The sequence below is a fragment of the Triturus cristatus genome, chromosome 9 (genome assembly GCF_964204655.1).
Source record: "Triturus cristatus chromosome 9, aTriCri1.1, whole genome shotgun sequence".
Classification (NCBI taxonomy): domain Eukaryota; kingdom Metazoa; phylum Chordata; class Amphibia; order Caudata; family Salamandridae; genus Triturus; species Triturus cristatus.
The window spans coordinates 255,985,957-256,008,123 of record NC_140592.1 but is presented as its reverse complement, the minus strand read 5'-3'; the positions used below and the strand labels follow the sequence as shown (position 1 = coordinate 256,008,123).

The 22,167-nt window shown below is 44.4% G+C and overlaps 1 protein-coding gene across 2 annotated transcripts in view; it reads left to right on the top strand.

The window, feature by feature from the left end:
- SLC6A1 (solute carrier family 6 member 1) overlaps window positions 1-22,167 on the top strand; it is a 558,279-nt gene that overhangs the window by 494,411 nt on the left and 41,701 nt on the right. For both annotated transcript variants that reach the window (XM_085624874.1, XM_085624873.1), the window contains 2 exons: window positions 4,725-4,825; window positions 19,141-19,308. In XM_085624874.1, coding sequence (XP_085481000.1) covers window positions 4,725-4,825; window positions 19,141-19,308 — 269 coding nt within the window. The remainder of the gene's footprint in view (window positions 1-4,724; window positions 4,826-19,140; window positions 19,309-22,167) is intronic.

Below are 22,167 nucleotides of genomic sequence, written 5' to 3'. Positions count from 1 at the left end.
AACCCTATTTTGCGAGTCGGTAATAGCTTACCGACTTGCAAAATAGGGTTTTGCATGGGGCAGACTAATTTTGTGGTCGCAAACGGGCTGATTGCCTGTTTGCAACCACAAAAAACGTCCATACATCTGGCCCCATGTGTTATAGTGTTCCTCTCTTTGCTTCTACAGAGAGATGTAGTGAAATACTGTAGACCAAAGTGGGAGGGATCAATTGGGAAGTATATTTCACGCTTTTTATAACTCACAAAGAACCGTTCCCATACCTTTTGTAATAAAATCGCAGCTCCTGTACAGTTAATGCCAACCTCGCTGCGCCTCTGGATTGATTATTCTTGATAGGCTGGGTGTTGGAAGCTGAGTTCTGGAGTTTTTCCTTTCTAATGGAACAAAGATTTGCTCTAGCACTAGTTACAGTGCGATTGAGAGTTTCTAAAATATATACATTTTGAGGGCTCTAAGTTTACCTATCCAGGGAATTGTTTGCACATTTCCTTGCAGTCTATTTTAAACTGTGCATATTACAACATAAAAATAAATACATTTTCCTAGTTCTTTCTGTTGTCTTCGGTTACACAATCAAATATTAGCAATGCTTTCAGTGCCAGAGCATTAACAACTTTAAAACGCATTTCCCAATTAGATTAACCTACATTAATTTTTCCATTTTAGGTGTGTGGTATAATTTATGTGCAGCTGCCTTAAACTGACAGACTAATAATTGGGTTACCGAATATATTTTTCAGTTTGACCCCAAGTACAAGCAGAAATGAGGCTAAAGTTCAGTTATTTGCCATGAAAGAACCATGAATTATGAAATGAAAAACACATGCATAGCCCTTAACCCGTTCCGTCATGAGCACAGCGCCACCGCACTGCCCCCAAACCCCCCCCCCCCAGCGCTACGGCGGAATTCCTGCCGCAGCCAAGGGGTTAAACATTTAACTTAACGGCAATGGCATTAATTCATAAAATTTAGAAAAGAGACTCACCCAGGCCGGCAAATACACCAGAGTAAAAGATGCTGAGTAAACTCAGTCTCCTCTCGAGCAGGTCACCGGAACCGGCAAAGTCAGTCATAAAATACAAAACTCAAGCTGCGCAGACTCCAATGCCCAGTTTGCCACCTGCAGTCTCTAATCCCACCCTTTCACAGCTCTTAACAGGTTGAGGTGGGGTCATTGAGGCTGCAGACCCCACCCCAGCCTGTGACGAGTTGTGAAAGGGGGGGGGCTTGGCTCCAGTTCCTGATGGACATGCAGATCCTGGTGCTACAGGGCTTCAGCCTGAGGCGCCCAGGGGCTAACTTTTCACTCACGTCATCAGGGGGAGGAGTGAAGCACAGGAAGCAATAATTTTGCCTACCCGATGACCTCACAGGCTTCAGGGCTGTGAGCTCATCAGCCCGCCAATTACTAACTGATGGCAGTCTGCTCAATCCAATGTAAAACAAGGTTGAGAACAGGAGAATGTAAACCGAGGGGAGTGCTTCTAAAGCACTGCCCATATCTTCGTTTTCAAAATACTGTCTGTCAGCAATACTAGGAAAAATAAAAAGTACTTCTGGGAAAAACAAAAAGGGGGAGGCGTAGCCCCTGCGCCCATATGAGAGAACCGCCCCTGCTTGTTGGTGTTAGTGTGTTCTTATAACAATAATATTTGGATGTCTAATGCATACATGTTTGCAAATTGCGAATGTAAAGACCCACTTTACAAATCATGAAATTGCATTTTGATATTTAATTTCCACTACAAACCGAATACGTGCCTGGTAATAACTTGCATGATCCAAGGCGATGGGGCCCGAAAACGGTTACTCTTCTACCTAATTCGCAGCAACATGTACAAATGCTTTACCGTCACTTCTGCATTTGGAAAGCATGGAATGATTACCAGCTGCAGAGGCCAGGAGGCAATCATTTGCAAAGCGCAAGCTGTTAACGGGGCCTTGTGACCCCAGTCCCTTTAAGAGACTGGGGGCATGTTTTCAAGGGCTTATCACAACCAGAACGTCACTTTTTATTAAATTCGGGTGGCGATAAACCCATCGCCTTATTTACAAGGCGGCGTTAAGCCAGCCCTAGGTGAAACGCAAGGCCACAACACATTCTTGTGAATATGGTGCATCCCTGCATTTTTAAACTGACGGAGCAATGTGTTAGCAATTGTGGAGCTACAGTGCGCTCTTCCAGTTTATTGAAAATATGCTCCCGGGTTCATAATGCAGGCACAATCTAAATCTGAAAGCTGGAATGGAGGTCGAATGTCCTCTGCAATCATTTGTCACTGGATTTGCTACTTTTTACAAGTTGCAAGCTGCAAAGATTTCAAGAAACCCTCAATCAGCAAAAAAGGAGGCAGGTCACAGCAGCATCTTTGAGCATGTGGCCCATGCCGTTATGTATATGTTGACTCCTCCACCAGCATTATTAATTAAAAACTGACATTGAAACAGGTCCACATTCGACGATATATGCATGTCTTTGTGGGTGGGTGCTTAAAAAGGTTTGGTTTGAAACATCATATCTAATAAGTGTGCGCGTTGGCAACACAGTTGTGTTGCTTAAAAAGGCCCACAATTGAGAGATCTGGGAATGAGCCTCAAAGCAGTGCAAGCTTCTCCCAGTGCTTGTCAGTGGGCCATAAAGGTGTTCAGAATGCATGCTCATCCAGTCCTTGCCCTCAATTCAGCTCGTACAGAACAATGGTCACGGATTTCAGTTGTAACACTGATTCTTTCCAAAGGTTTATGAGAAAGGTACAAAGCTGTAAAACTATTGAGAGGGATACATTAAAAGACAATGCAGTGCTTACATGTGGGTGCATTGTGCATGTAATAGAATTGCGAACCATTGGTGACTACTACAGAATGGGGGTACATGGATTACAGCAACAGCTTCTCCTCCGTCTTCTCCTCCTGGCAGTACAAAGGCTCCCCTAAGCCAATCATGATGCTGCTGTCACCAGCAGGACAGCAGCATCGTGATTGGTCTGAGCGTGTTGTTTGATCACTCAGACAGTTCCTAGGAGCCTTGGGACTGTTCTCCAACCAGGGGCGTCACTAGGGTTGGTGTCACCCAGTGCGGGTAACTCATGGTGTCACCCCCTCATGACTTACCCCATGGACCTCCTCTGTGACAGAGCCAAGGCCGCCTCGTCCGGCACGCCTTCCCGGTGGTCATCCTGGCTCCTGCAAACCTCCCGTTAGTCCACGTCCTTGGTCAGGGTGTCCCTTCTGGATCCGCCGGCCTCTGGTTGCGCTGGTTGTTCTCCCACCGCTTTCTCCTCCATAGCATCTGCTACCGCGTCCTCCGTGTTGTCCTCCTCTGCTCTCTTGCTTTCACCTCCTTAGAGCCGAGTTTCCCTCCGCAGTTCCACGCCATCGGAATTTAAAGTCCCTCCTCCCCCTTGCTCCCGCCACAAGCCCCAAGCCCTTTTCCTTACCATACTCCCCTATCAGGCAAAGAGTCCACCGGAGCGCGAGAGAGGAGGTCCACATTGGAGCGACCCAGAAGGTGATATTGAAAGGACTGGAGGGCCCATTTAATGGCAGAGGCGAGGCTGCAAAGTTTGGCCAGCAGTCAACACAGCGTAACAAGATTCGTGTCACCCTGTGTGCTGGTGTCACCCGGTGCGGTCCGCACCCCCCGCACCCCCCTAGTGACGCCACTGTCTCCTGCGGCTGTACAGCACAGCCAGGTAGAGAAATGCTAATTGCTAATGACTGTTTGGCCGATCAAAGACCTATGGTGTGCCAACCACTCCTCCTCTCTGTGACTCCAGCCCCACCCCGCCCTAATCGGGCCCCGTAGCTCGTACAAAAAATAAAATGATAATAACGTTGTTATTATCATTTTCTTTTTCTTCTTTTTTTTTACTGCTCTTTGGGCAGTGGGGCGATGATCCTCTGCCTTAGCGAAGGAGCCGCCCCTGTTGTGAACTAAAGGAGATGCAAGGAAGTGCATGTAGTGGATAGCTAGAAGAGCTAAGGTGTGCGAGCCATACAGAAGGAGGAATCCTGAAAGATGAAGGCATTAAGAGGGCATAAGTGTCAGACAGAAAGACTGCAGTGCAAAGTGGGGTGATGGGAAGAACAGGAGTGATTGAGACACCTCAAAGACTACCTCTCCTACTACAAACATTAGTAATGTTTAATTCACTGTCTAATATTTAAGAATTAAAATGTTTTCATTTCTAACAATTTGGAAAAAATAATTGTAAATTATTTATCTGATAATGCTAACAAGCATTGGCAAAGCTAATAGTCTGGCTTGTTTTAGGTGCACATCTTTTACTGTGTGATAGGTCTGTTGTAATAAAAGAAGCGTCACAAAGAGGCACCAAAATACTGGTCAGGTGACATGCAATGGGAAGAAGAGAATTTTAGTTCACATTTTTTAAGCACCACCTAAACTACATAAGCCATGCCTCTTGCAAAGGATTCCCAGTTACATTTCATAGGCCACGCGCCCTTTACAGACCCACCACTTTCTTTTATTACACTTAAGGACTGCTCAATCCCCTCTCATTAGCCTCTCCTTTTTTCCTTGATGTCCTTTCTTCACTTCTCTAAGTCACATATTATATAATTTCTCAAATCAAACATGCATATTTTAATGCTATTGAGTATATGTCTTCTATGTCTATTTTTCAATCTATTCAGTCATTATTTTTAATGCAACCTAACTAAATGTTTTGTTTTGCCTACAATTGTATATTTCTAATAGGTGTTAATAGATTTTATGACAACATAGAGGAGATGGTCGGCTACAGGCCATGCATCTGGTGGAAACTGTGCTGGTCTTTCTTTACGCCTATAATTGTTGGGGTAAGCAGACATACATTTTTCTAATGTACAGTATGGGACCTGAAGTATAACATGATGTATGACATGAAGTGTTGAAATAGAGTCTAAAATTTGGTAGGAAATTGTCAGTTCCTGTAAATTACCCCGGAATACATTTCTCTTTTCAAGAAAGTTTTGCTCAGCCCTACTAAGATATTGTAATATTTATGAGATTGAGGAGCATGAAGTAGGCACAATTCAAGAAAAATGATAACCAGGTCCGCACCAGCTCCCCTTGCTGCCTGTCAGCTGCCCCCTTCCTTCTGTGTGGCCTCCTCCCACTGAAATCTGCTGGGCTGCTCCTGTCTTGTGCAGTTGAGTCCCTAATAGCCAGCCCATCAGCCATCTCTTAGCTGAATTAAATTTAATTTTTATTTTAAGCTTTAGTGTATTTAATCTACTCCTTGAATATAGGCCTCTGCTGCCATCACGCTTGATCACTGTTTCTTGCCACCACCCACTTCCCACCGCCCGCTTCCCCATTTCCCCTCCCAGGACCTACTTAATGGAGGCTGCAGTGCAGGCACACCCAGGAAGCGCATCGTGCCTAACAAAAATGAACGTGTCCTCATGTAATGCAACTGGTGCTATGTAAGGCTCTCTGATACTCGGGTCAAGTTCGCACTATATAAAACTCTGTTAATATTAATATTAATAAAATGGAAGCCTGTCTGTGCCCGTCCACACCTAGCTTGTGGCCAGCCCCCTGAATCCTGGCCACCCGGGCACCCACAGGCACTGCTGCGCAGATCTAGGAGCCTTGGACCTTGGACGCTCCAAAAACAGCGGCCTCGCATCTACTTACTCCACAGCAGGACTATTGTGGTGCCGCAGCTGTCTCTTCACCTGCAACCTAGAGCTACCTGCTCCCACAGAAACTCGCGCCAATCCTATCCACCAACCGACACCACCTCGGAACCACACCGATGCCTCCTGATCAAAGCCAGTTCGCTCTTCAAACACGCACCGATGTCTGGGATGCCATCTTCACCCTCACCCCCAATATAACCTTCATCACAGAGACCTTGCTCAACCTCTCCTCTGCCCCTGACATTGCCTCCACGAAACATAATGGCTACAAGATGGGAAACCAGGAACGCACCAACAAACACGGAGGTGGCATCGCAATCATCCACAAAAAATCAATCCGCTGCACAACCATTGAAGACGACACCACACCGATCATGGAACAGCTCAATTTTAAACTCCACACGATGACAAATAAACCATTAAAGGCACCCTTGCCTGCAGACACTCAGGAACTTGTACCCGCCTCTGTGGCACCATTACAGACTTCATCTCCCCACTCGCCGTCGAATTAAAGCACTACTCAATTTCCATGTGAACGACCCCACAGACACAAACTCCACGAGCCTCTTGCAACAAATGGACAGAATAGACCTCGGTCAGTTGGTTAAAGACCCCACACACAGAGCAGGACATACACTTGACCCTATCTTCATGACCAACAACAGAGTCAAATACAGCCAATCCTCAGAACTTACCAGGACTGAACACTCCATCGTCCTCTTCACCATCACAGGATCACAACGCATCGCAGCCCTGCCTTCCGCAGCTGGAGCAAAGTGGCACAGATTAATGGACAGACGCCCTCAACACCACCCAGCCGAATGGCGCAACAAACATGGAACAGGCTGGTGAGAACTTCAACACCTGGATCACCAATGCCTCCAACTAAGTTGCCCACATCACACAAGCCAAAATCTGCAGATCCACCAAACAAGCCAGCTGGTAAACACCAGAACTCAGCACAATGAAACGCAGATGCAAACAACTGGAGAGAAGAAGGCACACCAGCAGAGATGATACAGACTGAGCCACCTCCAAGTCAGTCCTCAACAGATACCACCAATGACTCAAAAACGTGAAAAAGAACACATTTGCAGACTGTATCGAAGTTAATTCCAATCACACCAAGGAACTCTTCACCATCATCAGAGAGTTCTCCTACCCTACAGCCACAGGGAACATGATCCCTCCCTCACAGGAACTCTAGCAAATCACTTCTGCAACAAGATGTCTATCATATACAGGAACTTTGAGCCCCAACCCACTCACCTCCTTAGGCTCCTCACTCCAACGGATGCCCTCCCCAACCAACATCTCACCACATGAGAACAGCACACCACACTGGGCACCATAGCCAACATGAAGTCCATCCACTCTGGAGCACCCAAGGACCCCTGCCCCCAGCGCCTCTTCAACCTACAAGCAAAGAGATCAGCCACCATCCTCAATGCATGTATTGCCAAAGCCACCTTTCCTGATGCATAGAGAAATGCAGAGGTCAGATTTCTCCTCAAGAAACACTCAGCAAACCCCAGCAAAATCCAGAACTACCTCCCCATCTTGTTGCTCCCATTTTCTGCCAAAGTCCTGGAGATGGTAAGCAGCAGTCCGCTCACAGAACACCTCGAGAGAAACAACCTGCTAGACACCTCCCAATCTTGTTTCTGAGCCAACCACAGCACAGAGGTCTCCGTGATCACCTCCACAAACGACATCTATAACCTACTCAACAGAGTTGAATTGGCTGCCCTGTTCCTTCTCTACCTCTCCCCAGCTTTCAACACAGATTCCCACCACACACTCATCCAGAGATTGCACCAAATCTGAATCAAGGGAGACACACTCAGATGAATTGCATAATTTCCTATGGATCGCATGCAGAGAATCCACCTACACCGTTCACCACAGAACACATGAGCACCATTTGCAGCGCCCATCAAGCCTCATCACTCAGACCCACCTTCTTCAACACCTACATGATTCCTCTAGCACCAGAACCTACAATATCAACATCATAACATGCGCTGACAACACCCAGCTCATCCTCTTACTCTCAGCTAACACCACCACTACCAACCACCACCACCAAGACCAACTTCCACTACTGCATGAATAATGTTGCTGCCTGGCTGATGGACAATTGTCTGAAGATCAACAAGGACAAGACCGAAGTGTTGATCTTTGGCAACCATGACTCCCTCTGGAACGACATCTGGTGGCCTGCTAAACTTGGACCCACACCAAAAAATCACGCCCACAACATTGGCATCATTCTGGACAGCAAACTCACCATGAAAGGACAGATCAACACAGTAGCCGCTGCCTGCTTCCTCACTCTTCACATGCTCTGAAGAATCTTCAATTGGCTCCCTACAAACACAATAAAAACAGTCACACAAGCCCTAATCACCAGCTGTTTGGACAATACACTGTATGCAGGAACATCCATCAAACTCATGGGAAGGCTCCAGATGATAGAGAACTCAGCGGCCAGACTGATCCTCAACCTGCCCAAATGGACCCACATCACCCAACACCTGAGGAACCTCCACTGGCTCCTCATCCAGAAAAGATGCATATTCAAACTACTGAGACACTCCAAAAAAGCCCTCCACGACCAAGGACCAGCATACATGAACCACCGCTTGAACTTCCACCAACTTTCCAGAAACCTTTCCTCCCCTCCCTCTCACCCTTGCACAGATATTGTGCATCCGCCATAGCCAACAGCAGAGTCTGCTCCTTCTCCCACCACACTGCCAAGTCCTGGAATGCCCTCTCTTTCCACCTCCGAACATCACACTCACGGATAGACTTCAGAAAAAGACGGAAGACCTGGCTTTTTGACTAAGCCCAGCATCCAGCGCCTAGATACCCTCACTGGTGATCAGCCATAATGTACAAGTACCGATTGATTGATCAATTAAAATGACAAAACAATAAATAATGTTTTGTTAATTGTTTATAACTTTACAATAGTTACGCAGTGGTACCAAACATTTGTGGTTATAAAAAATATCATTCAAGAAAATACTGTGTGATTTCTAAAAAGATTGATATCAAAAAGAAATTTTTGTATTTGGCTCTGATGCAAGCTTTAGATTTATAAACAACATATTCCTGGCAAATATAGCTGATGATTTTTAATAAATAAAGGCCCAAATTTATCAAACTTTCAAGCAGCACAATGCAGCAAGCCACCTTGCTGTACTGCGCTGCATGAAAGGGAAAGGACAGGAATGTGTCGTATTGAAAATTATACAAGACATTCTTGTCCCTTGTGCTGGAGCACTTTTGGCTACTTAGTGCCAATGCAAGCACCCTTGTGTCATGGTGCAAGGGAGCCTGCGTTGCACATGTAGAAAGAGGAAAATATTTCTCCTTTTTACACCTCCCCTGGGGAGGCATTGCAATTTTACGTATTCCCAGGTCTACCACAAATGGTAAATCCGGGAATGCACCAAAATCCATGGGTGGATGAGGGGGAACACCCATGCTCCACCCTTGGAATGCCTTCCTGGGGCAGAGTAACGCAATGGAGCAATTAGCGCTGCTTTGCTTTACTTCAGTACATGGTACTCATAGTATGGCCCGTGGGCCGCCAGCAGCCTGGCAGGCCTTTATTGGTGGCCCCCGGATCTTGCCTTGCAGTTTCCACGGCGGGCAGTAAACACAGAAGATGACTGCAGGAGCATACGTAGTGAATATGTTATAAATAGGTATTCACTACGTATGCTCCTGCGGCCATCTTCTGTATTTACTGTCGGCTTCTCTGACGTTAGAGCACCTTTGGAAAGCTTCCCAAAAGGCTCTTTAAAAGTCAGCTGTGAGCGCTTTCACAGCTGACTTTTAAAAGGGCCTTTTGGGAAGCTTCCTGATTGGACAGAGACAGATAGAGGCGACAGATAGAGGCAGAGAGACAGATAGAGACAGAAACAGACAGAGACAGATATAGATAGAGACAGAGATAGCCAGAGACAGAGATAGCCAGAGACAGATCGAGGCAGAGACAGATAGAGACATAGATAGAGACAGAGACAGTTAGAGACATGTAGAGGCAGAGACAGAGACAGATAGAGACTGATAGAGACAGAGACAGAAAGAGATAGACAGAGGCAGAGACAGACAGAGGTAGAGAGAGACAGAGACAGACAGCAATAGAGACAGCGATAGAGACAGAGAGAGTGAGAGACAGAGAGACAGAGATAGAGGCAGGGACAGATAGAGGCAGAGACAGATAAAGGCAGAGACAGACAGAGGCAGACAGAGACAGAGAGAGAAGGAGAGGAAGACGGAGAGGGAGAGGGAGATGGAGGGAAACAGAGGGAGAGAGAGGGAGGGATCCAGAGGGAAGGAGAGGGAGGGAGACAGAAAGGAAGGGAGAAAGAGGGAGAGGGAGACAGAGAGAAAGGGAGGCAGAGGGAGGCAGAGGGAAACAGATGGAGGGAGTCAGGGGAGACAGAGGGAGACACACAGAGGGAGACAGACAGAGAGAGGCAGACAGAGGGAGACAGGTGGAGGGAGACAGAGGTAGGGAGACAGGGTGAGGGAGACGGGGGATGGAGACAGAGGGAGACAGACAGAGACAGACAGAGGGAGACAGACAGAGGGAGGGAGGGAGACAGAGGGAGAGAGAGAGAGGGAGGGAGACAGGGAGAGAGAGAGAGAGAGGGAAGAAGACAGAGAGAGAGAGACAGAGAGAGGGAGAGAGAGGAAGGGAGACAGAGAGAGTGAGGGAGGGAGAGATAGAGAGAGGGAGGGAGACAGAGAGGGACAGGGAGAGAGAGAGAGAGAGAGAGAGAGAGAGAGAGAGAGAGAGAGAGAGAGAGAGAGAGAGAGAGAGAGAGAGTGGGGAGACAGGTGGAGGGAGACAGAGGGAGGGAGACAGGGGGAGGGAGACAGAGGAATGGAGACAGAGGGATGGAGACAGAGGGAGACAGACAGAGGGAGACAGAGGGAGAGAGACAGAGGGAGACAGAGGGAGAGAGACAGAGGGAGACAGACAGAGGGAGGGAGACAGAGGGAGGGAGACAGGGAGTGAGAAAGAGAGGGAGGGAGACAGGGAGAGAGTAAGAGAGAGAGAGAGAGAGAGAGAGAGGGAAGGAGACAGAGAGAGAGACAGAGATAGAGGGAGACAGAGGGAGGGAGACAGAGAGAGAGAGAGAGAGGGAGGGAGACAGAGAGAGAGAGGGAGAGAGAGATAGAGAGAGGGAGGGCGGCAGAGAGAGGTAGAGGGAGAGAGAGTGAGAGAGAGAGAGTGAGAGAGAGAGAGAGAGAGAGAGAGAGAGAGAGAGAGAGAGAGAGAGAGAGAGAGAGAGAGAGAGAGAGATGTGTGTATGCCGGGTCTGGTGGCTCAGTGGACAAATGCGTCAGCTGCAGGGGCCTGTGTTCAACCTCATGGTCACAGGTTTATTTTTTGCTCTAGCCCCACCCATCTCCCCCACGGACCCCGCCCCCACCGGTGCGGCCCTCGGCCACAAACCACACTGTAAATTTGGCCCCGAGAGAAATTTTGTGAGTACCCATGCTCCAGATTGAAACAGCCATGCAGGGCCTTGCGTGGCTTGATAAATCTGACTCTGTTATTGCGTCGCACTTGTGTCCCCTTGTGTGATGCAAGGATGATACAACACTATGATAAATCTAACCCAAAATGATGAAAGTATGAAAATTTGGAAGTAGTTGATCAATTTTAGTTTTTGGGACATTTGTATAGGATTGCATTTAGAGGTCAGCAATGTGAGGAGGGGTAAAGAAGCAAAAAGACTAAACACAAGGACCTTTAGTGTTGCAATTTCTCTTGCGTAGCACTGCACAATTTGCACTGTGCGTTTTGGTCATTTGATGTTAAGTTGACATAATGCTTTGTGTCCTGTTGCGCCATGTAAGTAACCATGCACAATGTTACTAAATCTGCCCCAAAATTCCATAAAACTAAGCTAACCCTTAAATCAGTAAGAATTTTCTTCTTACAATTTTCATGGATAATTTTTAATTTTAATAAAATACGAAGAGTAAAGGCATAGAGAAAATATATATACAATGAACATTGCTACAATGTGCCACCGTAGAGACTTCCCACAGGCAGCACATTTCTGAAATTGAGATCATGCTTAGTATTAAGTAGAATTCTTGAGAATGCCCCCTTTCTTTGGAACAATTCTTGGAGCAGGCATTCAAAGTGGAGTTTAGAAATTCAGCCTATTTTCCTCATAATAATGGAATTACCCCCATGGAGTCATTTACAGAAAATGTGGATAAAAGTACAAGCATTGTCTATTTTGATTGCAAAAAGGCTGCTGTTACACAAATAATGCAATAACAGACCTCTTGATAAGTCACACAACATTTATTGTGACAAAAGAGAAAGCCACAAATAATGCTTAAATAATAGGTGCAGGAGGTGCTGTGCAAGTGTGATGTGGGGGGTTCAAGTAGTGTTATACTTATATAAGTATGCTTTTAAAGCAGCAACAATTGCTCAAAGTTCATAATGTACGGTTCTACCTTAAGCAAAACATTCTTCCAGAAGGCTAAGAGAGCATAGGTGGCTATTGTCCTTGAACATATATGTCTATTTGTAGTAAACTAAAGTGGATTAACCTTGGAAATTAACAATGTAGAACAGGGAGACCATTATCGCCAGGTTTATTTTCCTCCTTTTGAAGTTTCTAGTGCTAATTCCTACCGGAAAACAAGTCTTCCAGAAAAGCATTTTGGTAGAAAGTTGTCCAAATATTTGCCCAGCCTGTTGTGTGACGTCAGGCCCCCCACACCGCCCCCCCCCCACCAATAGGCTGACTCCATGCTTTAATGGATCTTAAAGGTATCCCTGTCAAACAATTTCTCAAACAAAAATCTATACTTCTTTCCACTTTGAAATATACAAAGGGTAACACTACTGAGAAGTTTCAAAGATTTTTAAAGCTCGCAATTTCAAAGTGTGCTAGCACCACAATTACTTTTATGAATAATATTGATAAATTACAGATTAAGTTTTAAACCTTATTTTCCTGTTTAACTGTTTGCCAGTTTTCACCTGCCACTATGATAAAGCATTTGTGGTAAATGGCATCTAAACACACCAGTATAAGTCTGTTTCGTTTTATGCTATTGTAAAGCCATGTAATGGCACTAGTTTACTATGGGAGGACTGTTCTTGACACTTTTGTTGAGAAGGCTTCTTTTTTATAAACAAGCAGCAGAGCTCACAATTGCTGACAACCCTTCAACTTAGTGTTCCATATTGGCAATGACAATCTTTTGTGCGGTGTACCCCCAGATTTTCACCTGAACTTTTTGCTAGCTGTAGAATTCTGTGCACTTTATACCTGCTAACCAGAGGTAAAGTGCATGTGCTCTTCCTCTCGATATGATGAAATTTCCCTATCCCCTAGATGGCATATTTAACTTACCCATAAGTTCCTAGTATATGGTACTAGGGCCTGCAGGTTAAATGTCACCAGTGGGCTGCAACACATATTATGCCATTCGCTGCAGTGACAACATAAGCATGACTGCCGGCCTGCCATGTGTAACACAGTGGTGCAGGGTTTAACTTCCAAATTGGCATGTCAAAATTAACCCTTTTTGACAGGTCTAAATTTAAATATTAAATAATAATGAGTCACCCCTAAGTAGGCCTTACCTACCATTATGGAAGGAGGCATGGTAGTTAAGAGTAGGGCATGTAAAAGTTTAATGTTAAACATGTTGATACAGTGAGATGGCCCAAAAGGCAATGTTGATCATAGCAGGGTTAGCTGTTCCATAGGAAACCACTGGGATCCAATATAAAAATCTAATGTTGCTATCTCCAATTAGGAAAAAGTTACACAGTTAATTCTTGGAATTTTTAAAAAAATTTTATTACAAACTCAATGCATTGGTAGAGTCAGATTTGTACATGTTTTTGGACAGTTACTTTTATAAAATTACCTGTTACCTGCTTATAGCCTCTAGAAGCACATTTGCATGAGCTTCCAACTGTCATACAGGAGCTAAATAGTCTCCTTGATGAGGTGTGAGCTAGCTCCAGAACTGAGACAAAGGCCTTGGGTGTGGGGAAGTGTTCTGTTTCTCTGTCAGACTGATTATCTGGCTGTTCCCAGGAACATAGTTAACTTCAAAGGAGCCTACCCTGTCAAAGGCAGATGTAGCTAATACCTGTGCACCCCCCCTTCTGCCCCCCCAGCCAATGAGACACCAGCCCCAGTGGGAGAAGAGCTGCCCCCAAAACTAGTTTTGAGTGACCACAGAGAAGGGATTGCTGATTTCCCAGGCCACACCTCTAGGGCGGGCGCAGGAGCTCTGCACAAAGAAAAAAAAGGCTCTGCCATGTTGTTGTTGGGCCGAGAGGAGCACTGTGGGATTATTTGCACAAATACCCACAGCGAGTGCTTCAACAGTGGATAGAGTCACTCCTGGAAACGTCTACCCCATTGTTAGAAAGTTGGCAGGAGTTTCACTTACCCACATGATGGCACTAGGTATAAATGTGGCACCCAGGTGTGGGAGACCTGATTTTTTATGGCTTTTAATTCAGGCCCAAATAATTGCCTGAGGCTTTGGCTGCAGCAGTCAAGTCTCATTCTTTGTTTCTTTTTCTCATAATGCTCCCTTGCCAGAACAAACTCCCCTACTCTTCTCACTCCATCCACTCCATCCACTCCCTCACCCCACTCCTTAGTCAAAGCATATTTTGGGGTCTGCCACAGGTAATGAATCCTTTGGAGGTATTTTCCAAACAATATCATTAAATGAGCACTGATGCAATATTCAACCAGACAGTGCCACCTTCTAAAAAATGTAAATGTACCCAAAAATTGTGTCAATGATGGGTATTTTGCAGGTTCAATCAATTAAACAACTAAAGAGTGACAAGGGAAAAAAAGAAGGAGCAAAAAAACACGGGCAAAAACCAAAAAGAATTGTTAAAAGAACCCTCACTCACCAACCTAGTTGGTGACATGCTTCATCATCGGGTTCCCACCAGAGAGGCCGAGTGCCTCTCTGGTGTGCTACAACGCCTGAATTACAGCGGAGCTGGTTTCTGAAAGTGGAGGGGAGTGAAATTAAAAGGTAAATGGTTTTAACCGTCAACTAATTTAATGTCGGCAAACCAAAGACCAATAAAAACGTGAATTGGGCAAGTTCTGGCTTGTTAGGTTAACCAGAGCTTAACCAATTAGTGATAAGGTCGACATGACATGTTTCTGCTTAAATGTGCCCAATTGGCTAAGCTTTCATCAGGACCACAAGGGTCTCCACGGCGGTATGCGCACGCTAAGGCGCACCCTAACCTGGGGAGAACGAAATGGCAAAACTCACGGTTTTACCAAGTAGCCATCCTAGTATTTCCGGGGCTATAAATGTCTGTAAAGGAAGAAGACAGACGCAACATATATAAAAACATACCAAGACATAAATTCATCGGTTTACATTTGTTTAAATTTTGCTTGTTTTGGTGAATAAGCAATTTGATAATCCCGTGTTGTGGAGCGGGAGTGGGTGTCTCAATAGCAATTGTAGCTTGAAACGCTCAAAAGCGAGTGATTCCTCGTCACAGAACAAAGGGGGGCTCATAGAGGTATTCTCCATAAGACCCTGTGCACTATTTGTGTCTGCATTCGATTACATCTATGTGGTGTCAGGGTTGTTGACAAAGTGCAATCGTAGTGGCGAATATGCCACTGTGTATGCCGTAGGAATAGCGGACTCGTGCAGTGGTAGGCATGCTTTAAACAAGCGTCTGTGGTGTTTGCCAGGCGCCGTTTGCTCCAGAGCATGTCTAGCGATAACAAATTAGTTGTGAAAAAACAGCTGCATGGATAAAAGAGGGTATTAAAATCATCTTACTTAAGTACTCGATGTTACTAACATCATCGGTCCGGGAGGGGGGTAGTGAGCTATAGTTTCTGTCAGATGGAAGACAAAAGTTAGAATGTTGCGTTCTCTACAGAAAATAAGGCGACCGCAACTAGTTTCTAGCCAAGGAAAGATTCCCCAACTTACTTCCATGCTCGCACACTCCCGCAGTCAGCCTCGATCTGTCCTCCTCGGCCCGGATATTAGTGAGTGAATGGGGAACGCGGAAGTAAATACTCCGTGGTTCCAGTCACGTGGTTCGTTTTAGACGTATGGGTGTGCGAGATGCATTCCGTGTGTCTAAAGTGTAAGGAGACCTGCTCCTATTGGTTCATCCTACGTAAATGGACAAAATGAACCGGCGTACTGTGTTCGCCATGCGAAAGATGCTGAAAGTTCCCATGTTCATACTTACGGGGAATTCCATAAGGAATACACCATATAGAAGGGAACTCATTAAAAGTGTTGTGAATACGCTTTACATGTTTGAAAATCTTCGTGAAAGTGTTCACATTGGTTCTCCTCTGTTATATGAATTAAGAAATGGCATTTATGTTCTGCAGATTTATAATGCTCCCAGTAAATAAGATATTAACAACTGAGATAAATCTAAAAAACGCCTTTTTACAGGGGGGAGAACAGAAAACGTAAATAGCCTGATAATAAGTCAATGACTCAGGACAGGCCTTGTCACCATCAAGGTGGAATGATGGGGAAATCTAGTGACAGCGAAAATTGGCAAATCAAAGGCATTTACTGTGGAGAGAACTGCACGGAGGCTATTTTAGGTTATGGCGTTACAGTGGCTCGTTAGGATCTGTGATTCAGTGTTTTAATATCGAACTCCAAGGAATATTATCATTCAAACCCTGAAGATGTGTCGATAAACGATAGATCCAACGTTGCTCTTTTTCGAATAGTAGTTGTTGGGTGTGTGGTCCAGGCTTCAGTTTTTCAATGATTGTCCACTTCATATCATTTGGTGTGTGGTTTAGCAGCAAGAAATGTTCAGTCAGTTTCGTGCTCTGCTTGCGACAGCGAATGGTGCTGCGATGTTCGCAGATGCGTTGTTTAATCTTCCTGCTAGTCATGCCGACATATTTCAGTCCGCATGAACAGGTGATTAAGTATACCACATCGGTGGAATTGCAATTGGTATGCATTCTCTGTGTCCATTGCTTGCCTTGTTTCAACTCCAAATACTTTGAAGGTGATGTAAGATGGCAGACACTGCACGATCCGCAGGGGTAATGGCCAACAACAGGGGGAAGACCCCAAGCACTGACGATGGATTGGTCCTGGTTTCTGTCCGGCATCTTCGGACGGGTATGTACCAGGGAATCTTTGAGGCTCCTTGCTCTCTTATAGGAGAATAGGGGTTTCTCCCAGTCGTGTTTGTTGCTTGTAAGGATATTCCAATGTTTCTTAATGGACTTACATACTGCGTTGGATGCTGCGTTGTAAGTTGTAACGCAAGTGAGAGGTATTGAGTCAGAATCGTTTCTCTCATGGACTTCCAAGAGTGCTTCCCTGTTTTGATTGCGTGCGCGTTTGTTGCTCCTTGCAAGTATTTTTTCAGGGTAACCACGGTCTTTCAATTTTTTTGTGAGATCATTTGCCTGTAGCTTGTATGTGGAAACCTCACTGCAATTTCGACGAAGACGAAGATATTGGCCAAAAGGGAGGTTTTCCCTCAATGGACGTGGGTGATAGCTGGTGAAATGTAGCAGATTGTTTTTAGCCGTAGGTTTATGGTGAGTTTTTGTTTGTAGGGTCCCGCCTGTCCTGGTGATGACCACATCCAGGAAAATCATTTCTTCTCTGTCATAAGAATGTGTGAACTTAAGGTGAGGATCGCATGTGTTCACCCAGTTGAAAAAATCCAGTAGAAGTTCCTCTGTTCCTAGCCAGATGATCAAAACATCATCAATATATCTTTTCCAAAAGAATATATTGGACGAATAAGGATTTTGCGAGTCTCGGATGAACTTGCATTCGAAATTGAACACATACAACCCTGCTACCGAAGTAGGTTCTACAAATTTACCCAAAAAGAATAGTCATGATACAACCAGGGTGCATATTGTGTGAAAATGGGGTACACTATAGTGTTAAGTATTAAAAGTAGACGTTCCCTGTTTTTTAGGAGGGTCAGTCTTTTTTCCTTTAATATTGTTGCTCCAGTATTCTCACTTACACATTTATTTACCCTTCAAGTTGTCACACATTTTCATCAAACTAGTGTTATGCCTTAAAATGTACTTCTACCTTTGCATTTTCTAAACGTTTTTGATTTATTTAATGGTTTTAAATATCACCGACAGCCCCACATACTGTTAGTATGCTTTATATGCAAGAATGAGCGCAACATACAAACCAAACCCATATATGAAAAACATAAATTAAAGATAGGGTAAGCTGAGGGTATACAGCAGAACGTTGGTTATCCCGCAGAGATTTGGACGCCAGCCGGACACGGATCGTACCACATTACATCGAGAACTTAATCAAGATTCGGGTGCTCGCCCTTTGCCAGGGGGCCACAGATCATACTACATTACACCGGGAACACAATCAAATAACCACATTACTTTGAAGATACCTTGACCTTTTACTCAACACGATAGACTTGATCTTCCAACCATTATAAGACATGCGGTCCTTTGAGCCTGAGGCCTCTTCACTTTCAAAACTTGTCCTACCACGAACGTGCTTCGCTGACCACGGTCTGTCGGTGCTTTTTACCCTGGCACGACATATTCAGCATTACTCTTTGCCTTGAAGAAGCCCTTTTTTGGGCGAAACGCGTTGGCTGTCTATAAAGATGCAAACCAAGAGCATTTGAAATAAAGACATACAAAGAATTCAACAAACAAATACTGATTGTTTTTCAACCTTTTACTTTGCTTCGTTCGGCTTGCTAATATTACCTCTCATCTTCTCTCTGGGCTTGTTTGTATTTGTGGTCAAGTGGCAGCTGACCATTTGAGGTGGGCAATATTCATACATTAGGTGACTAACCTAGGTAGTGCAGACTCTCATAACCCAGATGTTTTCCCATTCTTTGAATATACAGCGGAAGAGTTTGAAAGAGACATTGGTTCATACAGTGGTTCTGAATGTGTCTGTATGCCTTAGGTTTGGTACAGATGGATCAGGTGAGATTTTAAGGTTTTTCTGAATGACAAAGGACTGCCAGAATCCTCAGTTGCTTGGGCAGGGAGGTCCCACACTTTGGGTTAACACAAAAAATAGCTTCTCAAGACCAGGGTTGTTTTGAATGTTGGTGTCTTTGCTCCTCAGTCCTTATAGGTCTCCTGAGAAAGTCAGCAAGTTTCATAATAGGAAGAAATCTTCAAAACTAATATTTACAAACTTATATTTCTGTCTTATTTCTTTTGGGTCACCAATACAAATACAAAGCAAATCATCATGGAAGAAATGCATTTAAATTTTGTTCCACAAGGGAAATAATAATTGAACTAGAAAGTTTACATTTATTCAAATATGTGTAAAAAATATATTGGTCACTGATGCCTATAATATGAAAGATAGAACAAGAACTGGCATGTATTTCTGCAGATTAGGTATTGTTTTAACATCTTTGTCTTTTCTATTAGGGAGTGTTTATCTTCAGTGCTGTCCAAATGACTCCACTCAAAATGGGAAGTTATGTATTTCCTCCTTGGGGCCAAGGTGTGGGCTGGTTCATGGCTCTCTCGTCTATGGTGTTGATTCCTGGATATATGGGATACTTGTTCCTAACCTTAAAGGGCTCCTTAAAGCAGGTATGTGAATAAATTATGATTTGATATAGGCCACCTATCATTTATTTTTACATTTCAAACTTCTATTTGCTGATTTTCTGAAACAAATCAGAGATTGGGTTGGATGGATGTTGCCAGTAAAAAGGTGAAGGAGAGCAAATATTGTCGCATTATTATTTTAATGTGTTGCGAAAGTGCTGATTTAAATTCAGTCACATGCTGGGTTTCACTTTCATTTTAATTAGACTCTTCAATATTATGCATTGGACTAGGAATAAAATATGTATATATTTTATTTGTTTTCACTGAAAATAGCAAAAGTTAAAGTAATATTATAGTAAGGTAAAATGTTCAGGAACAACATAATGCTTTAAACTTTCAAAACCCCAGAAATTCACCAGTTATAGATTTAGTTGTCTCAAATAACTATAACTCATGACCTAAGGTAACTATAACTCGTGCCCCCGCCATGCACAGTTTTCTCATCAATAATTTCATTGCAAATGTTGTAGTTATTCTATCAATGATGTCGTAGAAGATGTCATAACCAATGTAATATGTCGTGTGTTTAGCAGCGCATGGTGAGGGTGCAAGTTATAGTTACCTTAGGGCACCCCTGGAGCAGAGGTGGGTGCCCCGGTGCCCAACCGGGGCACCCACATGCCACTTGTTGGGGCTGCTGGCAGAGCCACAGGGCCTCCGCAGCCCTAGCCTGCTCCATGTGTCGCCTGAAGGGAGCAGCTATTTTTGCTGGCTCTCTTGGGGCGGGAGCACTATCGCTTCTGTTTCCCTGCCACAGGAGTGCAGGCAGGAAAACAGAGCACAAGTCTGCTCCTAGTTGGCAGGAGCATTTTTCAAATCTCCCGCTGGCTAGAAGCAGACTTACATATTTCCTCCTCTTTGGTGGGAGATTTAAAAATGCTTCTGCCAGACGGGAGCAAACATATGCTTCCCTGTCCGTGGTAGTGCAAGCAGCAAAACTACTGTATCCTGGTGGGTGGTTTCCCTGGGACAGAGTATGTGAGCAGGCCCCAGAAGATGGGGCCCCTTGGGCCTTTAAAGGCTTGATGTGTAGGCCTGCTCAGCTCTCCTCCCCTTTTATTTAAATTTTGGCCCCCAGGGGATGGTGTCCCCTTGCCTAATTAAGCTCAGGAAGAGAAGCTGAATGCCCCCTCCTTTTATTTAATTACTTGTTCCTGTAGGAGCCTTTTTAGGCTCGGGAGGGTGGCCGCGTGCCTCCCTCCCGTATTCATTCTATGACAGCCCCGGGGGATGGGTATCCATACCCTGCCCTCTATATCTTTTTTTCCTTTTTTTTCTTAGTACTCAGGACTGAGAACTCAAGTCCTAAGCAGGCTGCCACCTCTTGCTGGTTGATTTGGTGGCAGCCAGTCAGATCTCAGCTTGAGATCTATCGGTTCCAAGAAGGCTCTACATCCTAGATATACAATCTTTTTGAACATTAATTGATCAAAAACTACTGAAGGGCTTTACACCGAATCATACAAAGCACTCTTCTGGACCAAGACCTAGCTCTACAACAAATGTTACTCTAAATCGGTTAAAGAGTTCGGGCTGTAGCCGTCTCAGACGTTCCTATGGAAAAATGAATGGGGAAAATGTGTTATGAGGCCACCCTTTTTCTGAGCCTCCACTTGGTGGATCACCTCGATACTTTCCAAGCGCAAACTAATCAAAAAGTAGCACTTTTTTGTAATGTTGTCTGGAGATTTGTCAAACACCACTAAAGTTATTAGGGACACAGATAAGGCATTTCCTATGGAAGAAGGATAAAAAGGATCCTAACTATACCTATCCGATATATATATATATATATATATATATATATATATATATATATATATATATATATATATATATATATATAATCTACTGGCGGTCGCCAGTAGATAGTTATAGTTAGGACCGAGTTTCCATAGGAAATCTGAAAATTCTGTTTTGAATAACTTTGACGAATCCTCGCAAAATTTTCAAAACTAATGGGGCGCTCCGCTCAGCTCCTACCCTGAAAGTCTCGGGGTGATTCGTCAAGCGGGGGCCGAGAAAAAGGAGGGGTCCCAAAACGCGTTTTCCCCATGCATTTTTCCATAGGATCTTTAGTCGCAGCTACAGCCCGAACGGCTGAACAGAATTACGTGAAATTTGGCAGAGAGGTAGCCATAAGGTCAAGGAAGTGCCTTTTGCAGGTCTGGTGTAAATCTGTTCAGTATTTCCTGAGAAAATAGCATTTAAAAGCATATATATATCTATACGCGCGCAGGGTGCGCGCACCTTGCGCGCACCGTGCGAGCACCCTAACGTGCGCGAGCGTAATTCTGATTGGTGGTTACATGTTAGTCAACGTTCGAATCGGTCGAAATCAGGAAGTGTCGGCCGCCATTTTGTTTGTTTTCAGTGAGAGAGTGAAAAAGGAAGGTGACGAACGTGAAAAGGGGGCAGGGTAGAGAGTTCCTGACCCCCTAGCCTTTGTCAGGGGGTCCCTGAAGGACCCCGAAGGCAAAAAAAAATATATATTTTTTTTTAAATCGCGGGGGTGCGCGCACTGTGCGCGCACGGTGAAAAACACAAACATTTTTTTTTTTTTTTTTTTAAATCGCGGGGTGCGATAAACGTAGTTTATTGTAAAATAAATATATAAAAAAAATAATAATACATAAATAAATTAGCATTTAAAAAACCGTACAAATTCACTGAAAAAACCATAGGTTTCACACACGTTATAGTTAGGAATTAGCATTTAAAAAACCTTGCAAATTCACTTAAAAAACCATAGGTTTCATACATGTTATAGTTAGCTGGGCATTTCCCTCGTAAAAAAACAATGAAATTCCCCCGTTATCGTTAGTGCAGGCAACTATA